At 34.4% G+C, this 14,531-nt stretch overlaps 1 protein-coding gene and 1 long non-coding RNA gene across 2 annotated transcripts; one reads left to right on the top strand and one right to left on the bottom strand.

The window, feature by feature from the left end:
• Nucleotides 1-1,261: 1,261 nt before the first annotated feature.
• LOC120150873 lies at nt 1,262-1,887 on the bottom strand. Its single transcript, XR_005518565.1, has 2 exons — nt 1,676-1,887; nt 1,262-1,561 (listed from the first exon to the last, which is right to left on the bottom strand). It is a non-coding gene; the product is annotated as an uncharacterized LOC120150873 (long non-coding RNA).
• Nucleotides 1,888-4,541: 2,654 nt separating this feature from the next.
• Nucleotides 4,542-13,525, top strand: LOC120150941 (receptor-like protein 7). Its single transcript, XM_039163520.1, has 2 exons — nt 4,542-7,337; nt 13,118-13,525. The coding sequence occupies exons 1-2, from the start codon at nt 4,560-4,562 to the stop codon at nt 13,523-13,525; spliced, it is 3,186 nt and encodes a 1,061-aa protein (XP_039019451.1). The 5' UTR covers nt 4,542-4,559.
• The last annotated feature ends 1,006 nt before the right edge of the window (nt 13,526-14,531 follow it).

Below are 14,531 nucleotides of genomic sequence, written 5' to 3'. Positions count from 1 at the left end.
TACTAAAATATTTGAGTTATTTGAGTCATATTTTATAATTCAAACTTTATTTAAATTTTTTTAGCCAAGTAAAATTTATGAAATTACAAATTTAATCAAGTCGAGTTTTTTAACGTTGAGACGAGTCAAAAAAATTAATTATTTGAGTAAAATCAAGTTATACTCACCCCTAGCATGACATGTGCACTGTCATTCTTTTCGGAATTAATTATATCACATGTCCTTAAATTATGATTCTAGATTTGAATTGATTCATTTGAAGGTGCAAATTCATCTTTAAATTATGATTATTATTTTAAATTGGCCCTTAAACTTCTCATCATTCTAATTTTATTCTTAAATTATAACTCTTGTTCTCATACTCTTAAACATTCTAATTTTATTCTTAAACTTCAATCTACACTAATCATGTCTCTTTTAATAAATTTATTACAAAAATTATTAATAAAAATTATTAATTATCATATAAATAATTATATAAATTATGAAATAGTATGATGTGATATAAAGAATAATTAATGATAGATTTAAATAACATAATGATTTGAATAAACATATTTGGCCGGTTGATAAAGTTGTTCATTTTTATTTTATTATATTCTTTTAGGTCATAATTTCTAGACCCACTAAGAGCACTCTCCTCCTCTTTTGTCACATCATGTTAATACATAATACATATCAATATTTAAAATACAATATTTTTTAACGATTTTATTATATTAACATTATATATAATTAATATATATTGATAGTTTAAAAATAAAATTAAAATATTTAAAAGTTCTTAGACTAATTTAGAATAAGTATCATAATTTTAGGATGAAACTGAAATATTAAAAAGTTTAGAACCAACTTAAAACAAGTCCTATTATAAAAATAAAATTAAAATGTTTAAAAATTTGAAAACCAAGCTAAAAATAAGAGTCATAATTTAAAGTCACATAGAGTCGAATTTGCATGATATATCTCACATATGAAAAAAATTAAAATATACATATATTATATATGGTTATAAAAAATAATTTAAATTGAAATCAAATAAAATCATAATATTATAAAAACTTACAATTAAATTTAAAACAAAAACTCAAACAATTCGTCCCAAATTTTATCCTAAATTTTATCCTGAATTCATAAACTTTATCCACTAATCCAAATCCGGTCTAAACCAATTAAGGCTTATTAGGTCTCGCAACTCTGGTTGCGAACAAGACTGAGTGTTAGAGAGTGACAGCAGAAAAAAATCGATCCATCGAGAAAATTCCATTCACTAAATACAACAAATCACCGAAGGCACAAGTAAAGAGTACCCTTTTGATAAAACCTATTCACTGTTCTCAACAATGAAACCTCGACAGTCGGATAAGCACCGACCTCAAAGACAATCGGATCAAAAGCAGAGCTTAAAACTGAAACGAAACCGGACCCTAAAAGCACACCAATATCAACTAAGACATTAAGAAACCTCGTACAACAACAGGGGAGATGGATCTGTCTACTTGGATCTCTGTCTCATCTTTCGGCGCTTCCGCTTCAGTCTTCTCATGCGCTTCTTCTTCCACTGTTTACAAATCACGCAGGATGCCAAATACAAAACACAAAGATCTACTGTAAAAAAATGAAAACAAATTCGGACAAAAACAGAACAGGTTATTCAATGTCTTTTCTAAAGTACCTTGGCTCGCATGGTTAAACGATGAAGGGAAACTTGCTGGCTCCTTTTCCCGGCCGGATATGCAGAGGCCGCATTTACTGGTAAAGAATTTTTCATCTACACCATTATATAGTACCTATTGAGCCCTAGTAACAGGCCAGCATGAACCGGTCCAGATTCAACAATGTTTGGTTTTGTTGGATTTGGTCCACAAACTTAAATGGTTGTCTTTCTCAAATGGCCCAAATAAACAAACAAATAAAGATTATTTACCCCATCCAGATGCCAATAAAGATCAAGCAAAAAACAACTTGTTGAAGCGAACAGTCGAGTGAACACGATTTTTGTGTTCTTCGATTAAAAAAAACCGGTGGAATTGGTGGGAATTTAACTCAAAAAAATTCTAAGTTTTTATAGAGTTTTTACCGTTTTATTTTCTATTCTCCATTGATCGTTTGAGTCTTCCTAAAAACTTGAATAATTAAAAAAGAGAGAAAAAAAAGACAAAGCAATTTCTTGAATATGTTCATCAAAATTTGTTTGGTCAATGATTTCGGCTCAACTAATCAAAATTTCTAAACTGATAGACTAATTTGAGGTCAACATTCGAGTAAACACGATTTCTTATTTTCCATAATGGAAAATTGAAAATTTAACGGCATGGGTTGATGGAAATTTAACAAAAGAGGAGAGTAAATTCTAGAAGAATTTTTGCAAAATTATTCTCCAATCCCCATTTAACTTACAAATTTGAGGCCAACATTCGAGTAAATACAACTGTTGTTTTTTCACAATGGGAAGTTAAAATTTTAACATACAGTTAGAAGATCAAATCTTTGAAAATTTAAATTAAAGTATAAATTCTAAGGTAAAGTAAACAAATGGTTCCATATTATAGGATATTGTTTTGTTGAGTCTCATACTATTAAAAGGTACAAAATGATCATTGACTTTAGATAGTTATTTTGTTGAGTCTCTCGACTATTAAAAGTTATAAAATGATCACTTGACTATTCATTATGTTCCAAACTCATCATTTTTCGTTAAAAAATTAACTATCATCTGAGCTAGATGTTAACATGCTAACTGAAATATGATAATCGTTGAGATCGTATCTCAGCCAACATGTTAAAGTCCAACAAAGAACATCGTTAATTTTTAACCAAAAAATGACTAGTTTGAAATATAATAAATAGTCAAGTCATCATTTTGTACCTTTTAATAGTCGTGGGTCTCAACAAAGTAAATCACTATAGTCAGAGGATCATTTTGTAACTTATAATAATTGAAGGACTCAACAAATCATTATCCTATAGTCAAAGGACCATTTTTATACTTTACCCTAAATACAAATTAATTTTTTGTAATGTTATTCTTCAATCTTTATTGACCGTATGAATCTTCCTACGATAAAACAATACAAGTTACATTATATTCATTAAACTATAATTAAAATAATATAGGTAAAATTTTATTTAATAAATAAAATATTTTAGCAATCAGCTTATCCAAACTAAAATAATTCACAAAAAAAATAATAAAAGAATAAACAATTTCTTGAAGATGCACATAAAAATTGACTGGTCATTAATTTTGACTAATGTGATCACAATTTCTAAGCCGATAGACTATATGAGACCAACACTCTAATATATATAATTTTTGTTTTTCACAATTAAAAAAAATGAAAATTAAGTTGATTGGGTTTAAGGTCATATTGGTGGGATTTTAACTAAAGGAAGGTCTAAATTCCAATAGATGCTTTGTAATTTTATTTTCCAATCTCTGTCTACCATTTTTATTTTCACAATGAAAAAGAAAATGAAAATTTGAAGTATGATTGGGTTTAAAGATCAAAAAATGAAAAAAAAAATGTAATGGCCTACGGCAAACCTGAATTGTAATTAGGGATAGGCATGGAATCCGAATCTGATGGGTTTCGACTCGACCCGATCGGGTCAGATTTTTTTATAAAAAAAAAGATTCGGGTCGGGGTTTTTATGTAATGTTCAGGTCAGGTTTAGGGTGAAAAATAGCAGACCCGACCCAAAAAACTATATAATTTTACCTTATATATTTAGGAATAATTACAATAATACCCTTCTATATATTATTTTTTTTCAATTAAGTCACTATTTTTATTAAATAAAAATAATTTTTTTATTATTTCGGATCGGATTAGGTCTCGGATGGAGGACTCTTTATTCTCGGGTGGAAGACTCCTTACCCGATCAAATGAAAAAAGTGTAAATTCCAATAGACAAGAAAAAAGCTTTCAATCATTAATACCGATCGAGTCTTTGGATGGACTTTTCCAAGTTAGCTAAACCTTCAGACACGTCTGATATGAACCAAAGACTCCATCAAATGGTTAGATTTTTCCAACTTAGCTGAAACTTCAATGAACTTTGAGTCAGAGTCTTCGTGGAAGTAAACACTAAAGAAAAGTCGATAAAAGAAAAACCTACAACAACCACACATTCTAACTGGTAATTTGAGATTTACCCTATCCAGATGCCTAAAATTCTCAGTGAAAGGAGCAGTACAGGAAATAGGAAAGTAACTTGATTGGTTATTGAATTTGATTGATTTGATCATAATTTCCAAGCTGATAGAATAATTTGAGGACAATACTCCAGTGAACCCAATATTTATCTTCCACGATGGAAATTTAACAAAAGAAAAAAGGCAAATTCTGATAGAGAGTTTTGGCAATTTTATTCTCCAATCTCCATTGACCGTTTGAGTCTTCCTGCAGTAAAATGATGTAAGTTGTGTGGCATCCATTAAGCTCTGATGGAAACAAATTTTATTTCATGAGAGCTCGAGTTATAGTCATTTCTCCTTCGTTGCTTTCCATCTTAATTTGTAACTCTCCAGCTGTGCCATCATTTTTCTCACAAAAATGAGGATAGTGGCTTCATGGTTCTTCTTCATTCTATATGTTGCAATTTTCTTTACCCTCGCTGCACTTTCCGTTTCTGGTGAATGTCAAAGCGATCAGCAAGAGTTCCTGCTGGGATTGAAAAATAGCCTCAATTCTTCTTTATCTGTAAAGTTGGTGAAGTGGAATCAAGGCACGGATTGCTGTTCTTGGGATGGTATAACCTGCGATGCGAGTGGTCGGGTTATCGAACTTGACTTGAGCAACCAGTCGATCTCCGGAGAAATCAACAATTCCAATAGTCTTTTCCGTCTTCAGCATCTTCAGCAACTTAATTTGGCTTATAACGGATTCTTATCCGAGTTCCCTTCAGGGTTTGAAAATTTGACAAAGTTGAGTTATCTTAATTTGTCAAATGCAGGCTTCACTGGGCAAATTCCGATTGGGATTTCACACATGACCAAGTTGGTTACTCTCGACTTATCTCAGGAATTTTTACTTCTTACACTAGGACGACCACTCTTGAAACTGGAGAAGCCAAATTTGAAGACGCTCGTTCAAAAGCTCACGGGGCTAAAGAATCTCTATCTTGATGACATTAATATATCAGCAAACGGAAAAGAGTGGAGCCAAGCTTTATCATCTTCTCTGCCTAATCTGCAAATGCTGAGCATGAGACGTTGTTATCTTTCAGGACCTATTAGTCCTTCACTTGTCAAGCTTAAGTCTCTTTCAATAATTCGTTTGGACTACAACAATTTCTCCGGTCCATTTCCAGAATTCTTGGCAGTATTTCAGAATCTGACTTCCTTGCATCTTGCTGCCAATAACTTCAGTGGAAGAGTACCAGAAGAAATCCTTCAATCACCGAAGTTACAGACTCTTGATTTGTCTTTCAACGAATTTCTTCAAGGTTCTTTTCAGAAATTTCCTCCAAATGCATCTCTTCAGTCACTAGTAGTTAGTGACACAGATTTTGGGGGACAATTACCAGAATCTATCGGCAACCTTGGGAAATTGACAAGGATAGAGTTGTCCAATTGCAAGTTCACCGGTCCAATACCTAAAACACTGGAGAAACTTACACAGCTGGTCCATCTGGATTTTTCTTCCAATAATTTCTCTGGTCCAGTTCCTTCATTCACGTCATTAAGGAACCTTACAGAGCTAATCCTTTCCGGCAATCAATTAAATGGCTCCATTCTTTCCACCAACTGGTCGAGCCTTCTGTTTCTCGAACGACTTAACTTACGACGAAACTCTTTCAGTGGAACCGTCCCACCAACTCTGTTTCAGAGTCAATCCTTGAAGGTGATGGACCTTGCAGAAAATCAGTTCAGTGGTGGATTCAATGAGGTCAAAGGTGAGCTTTCTTCGCTGCTTAAAGTCATTGATCTGAGTCACAATGGGTTACAGGGGGAATTTCCGATGTTTTTATTTGAAATCCAAGGTCTAGTGCACCTGTCACTTTCTTGGAACAAGTTCAGCGGCTTAATACAACTAAGTGCATTTCAGAAACTGGAGAATCTTACCGTTCTCGATCTTTCATACAATAACCTGTCTATTGACTCAAGCTTTACTAATCTTCCGTTGCCTTTGTTGCCTCGCTTCCCCAATGTAGCCCAGTTGAACTTGGCTTCTTGCAACTTAACGAAATTCCCTGATTTCTTGAAGAACATATCCAATTTTTCCTTCCTAGACCTTTCAAACAACCGAATTCATGGAAAAATTCCCAGTTGGATTTGGAAAACTGATCTTCAGCATCTAAATCTTTCTCTCAACTTTTTTGTAGAACTTGATAGACCTTCGCACATAAATCCATATACGACTGTGCTTGACCTTCATGGCAATCTGCTTCAGGGGGAAAAACCGTTTTTTCCACCATATGCTAGCTACCTAGATTACTCAAACAACAATTTCAGATGTGTTATACCACCTGAGATTGGTGACTTCCTCCAGACTGCTGTTTTCTTCTCGCTCTCGGGAAACTATTTTCATGGGAGAATCCCCGAGTCCATATGCAACATTCCATCTCTTGTAGCACTTGATCTATCTAATAATTCTCTGAGCGGGTCAATTCCTCAATGCCTGATGACGCAGATGCGTGAGCATTTTGGAGTTCTGAATCTGAAGCAAAACTATCTCAGCGGTATCATTCCTGACACATTTCCAGAAAACTGCTTATTACAAACTCTAGATCTCAATCAAAACCGACTGGTTGGAAAGATTCCAAAATCTTTAGCCAAATGCAGAATGTTAGAGGTATTAGACCTTGGGAAAAATCGAATTAACGACACATTTCCTTGCCATTTGAAGAGCACATCCAAGCTGCGTGTTCTTGTTTTACGGTCAAACAGCTTTAGAGGAGATGTTTATTGTCGAGGGAACAATGTCACCTGGCCTATGCTTCAGATTATTGACTTGGCTTCCAACTCTTTTAGTGGTAAACTACCGCAAGAATTGTTGATGACCTGGAATTCCATGAAGGCCAACAAAAATGAACCCTATTCAGAGTACGTCCGACATGAAATCCTGAAACTCAGTGATTTTTATTTTCAAGATTCAGTGGCAGTTACCATGAAAGGTCGAGAGTTGGAGCTGGTGAAAATCCTAACTAGCTTCACCTCCATTGACCTTTCTTCTAAAAAATTTGAAGGGCATGTATCTGAAGCAATAGGGGATTTCAAAGCATTATACTTGCTTAACTTGTCAAATAATGCGCTCACCGGTCCGGTCCAGTCGTTTTTAGGAAACTTGCCAAAGCTTGAAGCCTTAGACCTTTCAAGCAACAACCTAACTGATACATGCATCACAAGGTTCACATCAAAGGAAGAAGTAATAACTCTTCCAAATGATCCACTTGTCCAAGCTTTGGAAAAGAAGATCAGAACAGCAGCAGACTTGCGACGACTTTTTGAATGGGATCCTGATCTTATTTGGTCGACATGTCTTCTGGAGATACAACCGTCTGTCTCTTATCTTTCCAACGGTTCTTGAATCGTATCAATCCGATATCGGGAACTCAAGATATGGTTATTTTACTGAAGACGGTGCATGCAGGAAATCCTATACGGGATTAATACGTTATTTTGTAAATATTACGAATGTTTAATATTTATATTGATTATTTGTAATATAACTTAATATAGGATGATGCATTATCTTTTAGGATTAGATTTATTATTTTATTAGGAATTAAGGTTGGGTTAAAATATTATCTTTAGTTATTATTATTTTATTAGGAATTAGAGTTAAGACATGTTTAGTTTATTATTATTTTATTCATTAGTTGTTTAGGAGCTTTAGAACTCAGCCTCTATATAAAGGAGGCTTCATTCTACTTTGTAAATCAGATTTCTTTGATCAATAATACAACGAGAGTTTGTTTTTGCAAGTGTTGATTGCCTTGTGCCTTCGAAGCTTCTTCTCTTGGAGTTCTTTCAAGTTCTTGTGAGGGAGATTAATCTTCACACTCCAATTTGCCTTTTCATCGCGACTAGGAGGGTTGGTTAGAGTCATATTATCGTGTTTGCCTTTTCATTGCGACTAGGAGGGCTCGATAGGACATTATCCATATATTTTTCCACAAATCCATCCGCACCATCAATCATCTTTACCGTTCACCTTCATAAGGGAGATTTTTTGATTTCTTTATTATCTTATTTCATCTTTCATTTATTTATCTTTTGTTTATTTTATTCTAATCGTGTTGTCTTGATTCTAGCACATAAAAGAAACCCTAAACAATCCTAGCGACTGCCGCCACCTTCCCATATTCATCACATTTGTTCTTCATCGAGTCTAGAGCTTTCTAGGTTTGATTCTTCAAACAAGAGCAACGTTCATCAATCCGCCACCGCTTCCCTATCAATTGGTATCAGATTTGGGCCGAATCTTGGAGAGAAACAAGCAATATTGCTTGTTCTTGCACACAAAACCGTCAAGGTACCCCAACGGAGCTAGTTCACAAACGATTCAGCGTTTCAGGTTCTTTTTATTTAATTTTAATTTATATTTAAATCCTTCTTGTTAGTTTGTAATTTTAAAAAAACAAAAAAAAAACAAAAAAAAAACAAAAAAACAAAAAAAAAACAAAAAAAAAGCCAAAATTTCAAAAAATTGCAAACGAATGTATTTAGGGCTGATTTTATCCATATATTATATTAATTCTAAGAGTAATCCTCAGTCCAAATTTCACCCCAATCGGAGTTCATTGGAGCCTTCAAATACATCATTCAAGTTTCATCGGCAGATTCGGTTTAGAATCTTGTCGAATTTCTTGAAAATTTTACAGGATAAATTTCGTGGTGAAAATTTCCATATTGAAACTTCATATATTGGAGATCATTCACACAAAATATCAGAATTTTTTGGAGATCAAGAACAACTTCGAAAAAAGTGATTAAGAAAAATAGATTATTTGAGGACTCACCGTTCAACATAGTCTACTGGATACTACTGAAGGTATTTGGTTCTGAAATTTTACAGGTGGTTTCTTGACGCATCGAAAGACATTCAAGAAATTTTTCAGAATTTTTGGACACCGGTAACCCCCACAAAAACGTTGCTCAAGTTGATCCAGCGTTTTCTAGGTTTTCTGGTTTGGTCTCTTTTTCTTTGACTCTTAGTGCTTTAGGTTCTTTTGTTTTTCCTTGTTATTGTTCTTTTGCATTATCTTCTTTGTGTTAGTAGGACTAAAGAGTTTGCATACTTCTTCCTTCTTTGCATTCTCGTTCTCTTGGAGCCTAACCTTTGTTTGGCCTCTTAGAGTTTTTAGGTTTTTCTTATCGCCTTTGCTAGTAATCAAACTCCGATACGAACTGTGAAAGACTACTTGGTAAAGTGAGTTTTAAAGAGTACAAGATCGGCTTACTTGCCTCTCGTTGTGTTACTTTCTTGGAGTGACTTGTGAGGTTTCTTGCTTTGTTGAATTTATTTTATTTTATTTTACTTTAAAATTTTCTTTTGAGTGTTATGATTTCAGAATGGGCGACACTAACAACAAGACACTTACGGCTATCTTAGCCACACTTGCCCGACTCACGACTCAAGTTGAAAGATTTGATGAAATCGTGAGAGAACGACAAGAACCACAACTAGATCTACCAAACTAGAATCCAAGTCCAAACAATGCTGAACTTTTGGTACCCGAGGAAGAACAACCACGTTTCCAAGCACCCAAACTCTTTACAAAACCAAAGTTCACGATCCCGTCTTTCAAAGGAGACAACGATCTAGACAGGTACATCGAATGGGAAGAAAAAGTTGATCTCATGTTCGCATACCATGACTGCCCCCCAAGCTAAACAAGTTCACCTCATCACCATACAATTTGAAGGATATGCTCGAACTTAGTGGATGCAAACAAGGAAAAAGATCCAGAACTTCCAAATTCCAACAATCACTTCTTGGACCGACCTCAAACAAACCATGAGGAACCGATTCCTACCGACACATTATACACGAGAAGTTAAACAACAACTACACCGACTTCGACAAGGTAGAAGTTCAGTTGAAGATTACTACAAGGAGATGCAGTCCTTACTCAATAGGGCTAACATAACCGAAAAAGAAGAAGTCACCGTGTCAAGATTCGTCGTCGGCTTAAACTCAAACATCACTGATCTTCTTGATCTACAAGGGTACGAAAACCTTGAAGATACACTAAAGAAAGCAATGACAATCGAAGCACAAATCCAAAGGAGATCTCGAATCAGTGAACATTACCAAGGTACTTCATCCTCTTACCAAGGTAACCCTTCAAATCCTTCCTCATCTTCTACTCCATCTTCTCTGAAAAAGCCAAGAGATGACAAACCTGACAATGAGAAAGAACGACCAGCAAAGAATGACACACTTCCAGCCCCTAAAGATCAAATTTGTGAGGAGGTAGGGAAATCAAAAAAAGAAAAAGTTGAGAAAGAGGCAAAAGAAAAAGAGGTCACTAGTTACAAAAGCCAAAAGCATAATGACCCATGGGAGGTGAGTGAACCTAATTGTGAGAAGAAAAGAGTGACTCAAAATCTACGTGTGAGCACAAAAGAATTGAGAGAGAACCTTCTTTACAAACAGCCTTTCATCCTTGTTCGCTTTAGAGAATCAATTGTTTCGATTTCTAACATTAACAAGGATTTGCCTAGTGTGTTTTCATCTTTGTTACAGGCTTTTCGAGAAGAATTAGGTGATCCACCTGACGGATTACCACTGGAAAAAGGAAAAAAACACCAAACCAATCTAATTCAAGGTTCTATCATACCTCGTCAAACATACAATCTCGAAGAAACCAAAGAGTTAGATTTGTTACAAAAAGGCTACATCCATGAAAGCCTTAGTCGTAACGTCATCTTAATGACGAAACATGACTTGAACAACTCCACATGCTTTATAGTTCGTGCACAGGGAATCCATGTAAATGATGAGAAAGTAAAAGCAACACGAGACTGTCCCACACCATCTTCCATCGCCAAGAGTTGTCGAATAGTGCTAGGTGACCCTCCTGACGGGTTACCACCTGAAAGCCCTAATCACTATGCCATACCAATGAAGAGTCACGATTTACGAGAGTCCAAAGGTAAATATTTTATTACTCATTTTAATGACATTGTAACGTACTTCTTCTCCTTCTTACAAGGTAAGGCTCGTGAAGTTGTCATCCATACTAAACACAACTCCTTTAAGTGCGTAACATACCGAGGTAAGCAAAACACAGTAGACGATACACTACCACGAAGGTATACTCTTACCTATCAAACTCATACTACTATTCCGAGAATTGAACATATCAAAGATGTATATCACGATAACTCGGATATTTCTGATATTTCTACCCATACATTTAAAAGTGCTTTTAATGAGCTTTATCTTGTATATGAGTTTCCTTGCCAACTAAACAGGTTATACAGTCCACAAATCTCCTCCTGGGAATCATTAATACATGAACCACACTTAGGAGACTTAAGGGATTACGTTAACAAACCAGTTGACATGGTTTTTAAACACTCATTCTCGCCACACACGAATAAAACCATGGAGAAATTATCTGAAATAATCATACAGAAAGCCAACAGTGACCGGCGCCATGTTGAAATTCAACCAAAACATCAGATTACAAGACTTGTATGCAAAAGAGGATTTCAAGACTACAAGAAATCAGTTCCTACAAAGAAGAAACCTCGACTAAAACGCATAAAGACACATCACATTGATCCTGGTAAATGTTTCACAAGTTTTTATTTCAACACATCTAATTCTCTTTCTTTTGGATTTTCAGATTCGAGGATGAATCCTTTTGAGGAGTGGGGGAATGATACATGCACCAGAGTCCATAATACATGCTTCTTTGGACTAATGTTTCTACTCGAACCTATTAGAAGAACAAAGTCTCGAAGATTCAAAGCATATCTATTCGGTAAGCATAATGTGAATGAATTATTAAACTATTCTAATGTTGCTCCCTTTAATGTTTCAGATTCGAGGTCGAATCTTTTTGAAGAAAGGGAGGATGATACATGCATCACAAGGTTCACATCAAAGGAAGAAGTAATAACTCTTCCAAATGATCCACTCGTCCAAGCTTTGGAAAAGAATATCAGAACAGTAGCAGACTTGCGACGACTTTTTGAATGGGATCCTGATCTTATTTGGTCGACATGTCTTCTGGAGATACAACTGTCTGTCTCTTATCTTTCCAACGGTTCTTGAATCGCATCAATCCGATATCGAGAACTCAATATATGGTCATTTTACTGAAGACGGTGCATGCAGGAAATCCTATACGGGATTAATACGTTATTTTGTAAATATTACGAATTTTCAATATTTATATTGATTATTTGTAATATAACTTAATATAGGATGATGCATTATCTTTTAGGATTAGATTTATTATTTTATTAGGAATTAAGGTTGGGTTAAAATATTATCTTTAGTTATTATTATTTTATTAGGAATTAGAGTTAAGACATGTTTAGTTTATTATTATTTTATTCATTAGTTGTTTAGGAGCTTTAGAACTCAGCCCCTATATAAAGGAGGCTTCATTCTACTTTGTAAATCAGATTTCTTTGATCAATAATACAACGAGAGTTTATTTTTGCAAGTGCTGATTGCCTTGTGCCTTCGAAGCTTCTTCTCCTGGAGTTCTTTCAAGTTATTATGAGGGAGATTAATCTTCACACTCCAATTTGCCTTTTCATCGCGACTAGGAGGGTTGGTTAGAGCCATATTATCGTGTTTGCCTTTTCATTGCGACTAGGAGGGCTCGATAGGACATTATCCATCTATTTTTCCACAAATCCATCCGCACCATCAATCATCTTTACCGTTCACCTTCATAAGGGAGATTTTTTGATTTCTTTATTATCTTATTTCATCTTTCATTTATTTATCTTTTGTTTATTTTATTCTAATCGTGTTGTCTTGATTCTAGCACATAAAAGAAACCCTAAACAATCCTAGCGACTGCTGCCACCTTCCCATATTCATCACCTTTGTTCTTCATCGAGTCTAGAACTTTCTAGGTTTGATTCTTCAACAAGAGTAACGTTCATCAATCCACCACCGCTTCCCTATCACTAACCGGGCAGATTCCTTTGCAGCTAGCAAACTTAAATTTCTTATCATTCCTCAATCTCTCCAACAATAAATTGACTGGAATGATCCCATTAGGCACTCAGATTCAGTCGTTTTCGGAAGCTTCATTCGAAAACAATGCAGGACTATGTGGACTCCCATTGGAGGTACAATGTGAAACCCCTCCAACTTCAAAAGAAGGCCCTTCAAATCCAGGGAATGGTAATCACATCGAATGGAATTTCATAAGTGTTGAGATAGGATTTGTGTTTGGAATAGGAGTTGTGATTTTACCTCTTATGTTTTGGAAGAGATGGAGGATAGGGTATTATAAGCGCACTGATGGTGTTGTTTATAAGTTATTCCCTAAGCTGGATCCCAGAAACAGAAATCATCGTACTATATCTCTGTTTTAAGGTCAATTGTGTAAGAGTTAGATCTTTGTTCAAGTGATTTCTACTTGTACCTACGCTCCTACAGGGATTCTCTGTGTTCTCTGTTTTGTAATCCTTTAACTATAACTTATTTTCAGTATAATTCAGGGGTCAATTTGCTGATTAAGCCGGAAAGAAATGTGAAATGATGAATATTTTCCATTAAAGTTTCATCATTTCACACCTAAATCCTACAAAGTCTCTGCAATAATTGCAAGAACCCATTATAATTAAACCTGTTGAATAACCAAGCTCAATAGTAATTATAATAATCCATGTATAAAACTATTAAATACATGTCTAAAAGCATTTATAATATAAGAATACATTTATTTAACTTGTTATAATAATACATGAATAACCGATTTTGATTTTGAGTAGGATTCATAAAAAATTAATTTATTTAAAAAATGAATAAAAAACGAACATTTTAATATGATTTTACCTCGAAAGATGACCGATGACGGGAGATAATTGACTATCGTCACTAATTAAAAAAAATTAAATGTTTAATGATATGGACAATATATCACCTACAATTCAGTTATATCTGATGTAGTTTATTTAAAAAATTATTGTATTAGAATAAAACACAGCATTACTGTAGACCATGGTGAGTTCCAACCTTAACCCAACAATTGGAAGTGATTAAAGAAGAATTTGATAAGACAAATTTGTGGGTAACGTAGTCAACGTTCTTAATTTCATTTTCACATTGTCTTTTTAAGTTTTCAAACATTGTATTTCCTTCTTTTCCACTATAATATTTAAAGAGCAGAATAGGTGGATAGGAGTGTAGATAATCTCAGATTGAATGAATAAAATTATATTCGTGTTTCTTTTGTTTATTTTTTAAGGTGTTCGTGTTCATATTTGGTTTGTGCTCGTTCGTTTATTTTGAAGGTGTTCGTGTTCGTTTAAATTTTTAATATCGTGTTCGTGTTCGTTTTTTTATTTTTGAAGGTGTTCGTGTTCATTTATTTATTGT

The sequence above is a fragment of the Hibiscus syriacus genome, unplaced genomic scaffold (genome assembly GCF_006381635.1).
Source record: "Hibiscus syriacus cultivar Baekdansim isolate YM2019G1 unplaced genomic scaffold, ASM638163v2 tig00111027_pilon, whole genome shotgun sequence".
NCBI lineage: Eukaryota > Viridiplantae > Streptophyta > Magnoliopsida > Malvales > Malvaceae > Hibiscus > Hibiscus syriacus.
The sequence above is the reverse complement of the archived record's forward strand: the minus strand, read 5'-3'. Positions and strand labels throughout refer to the sequence as shown.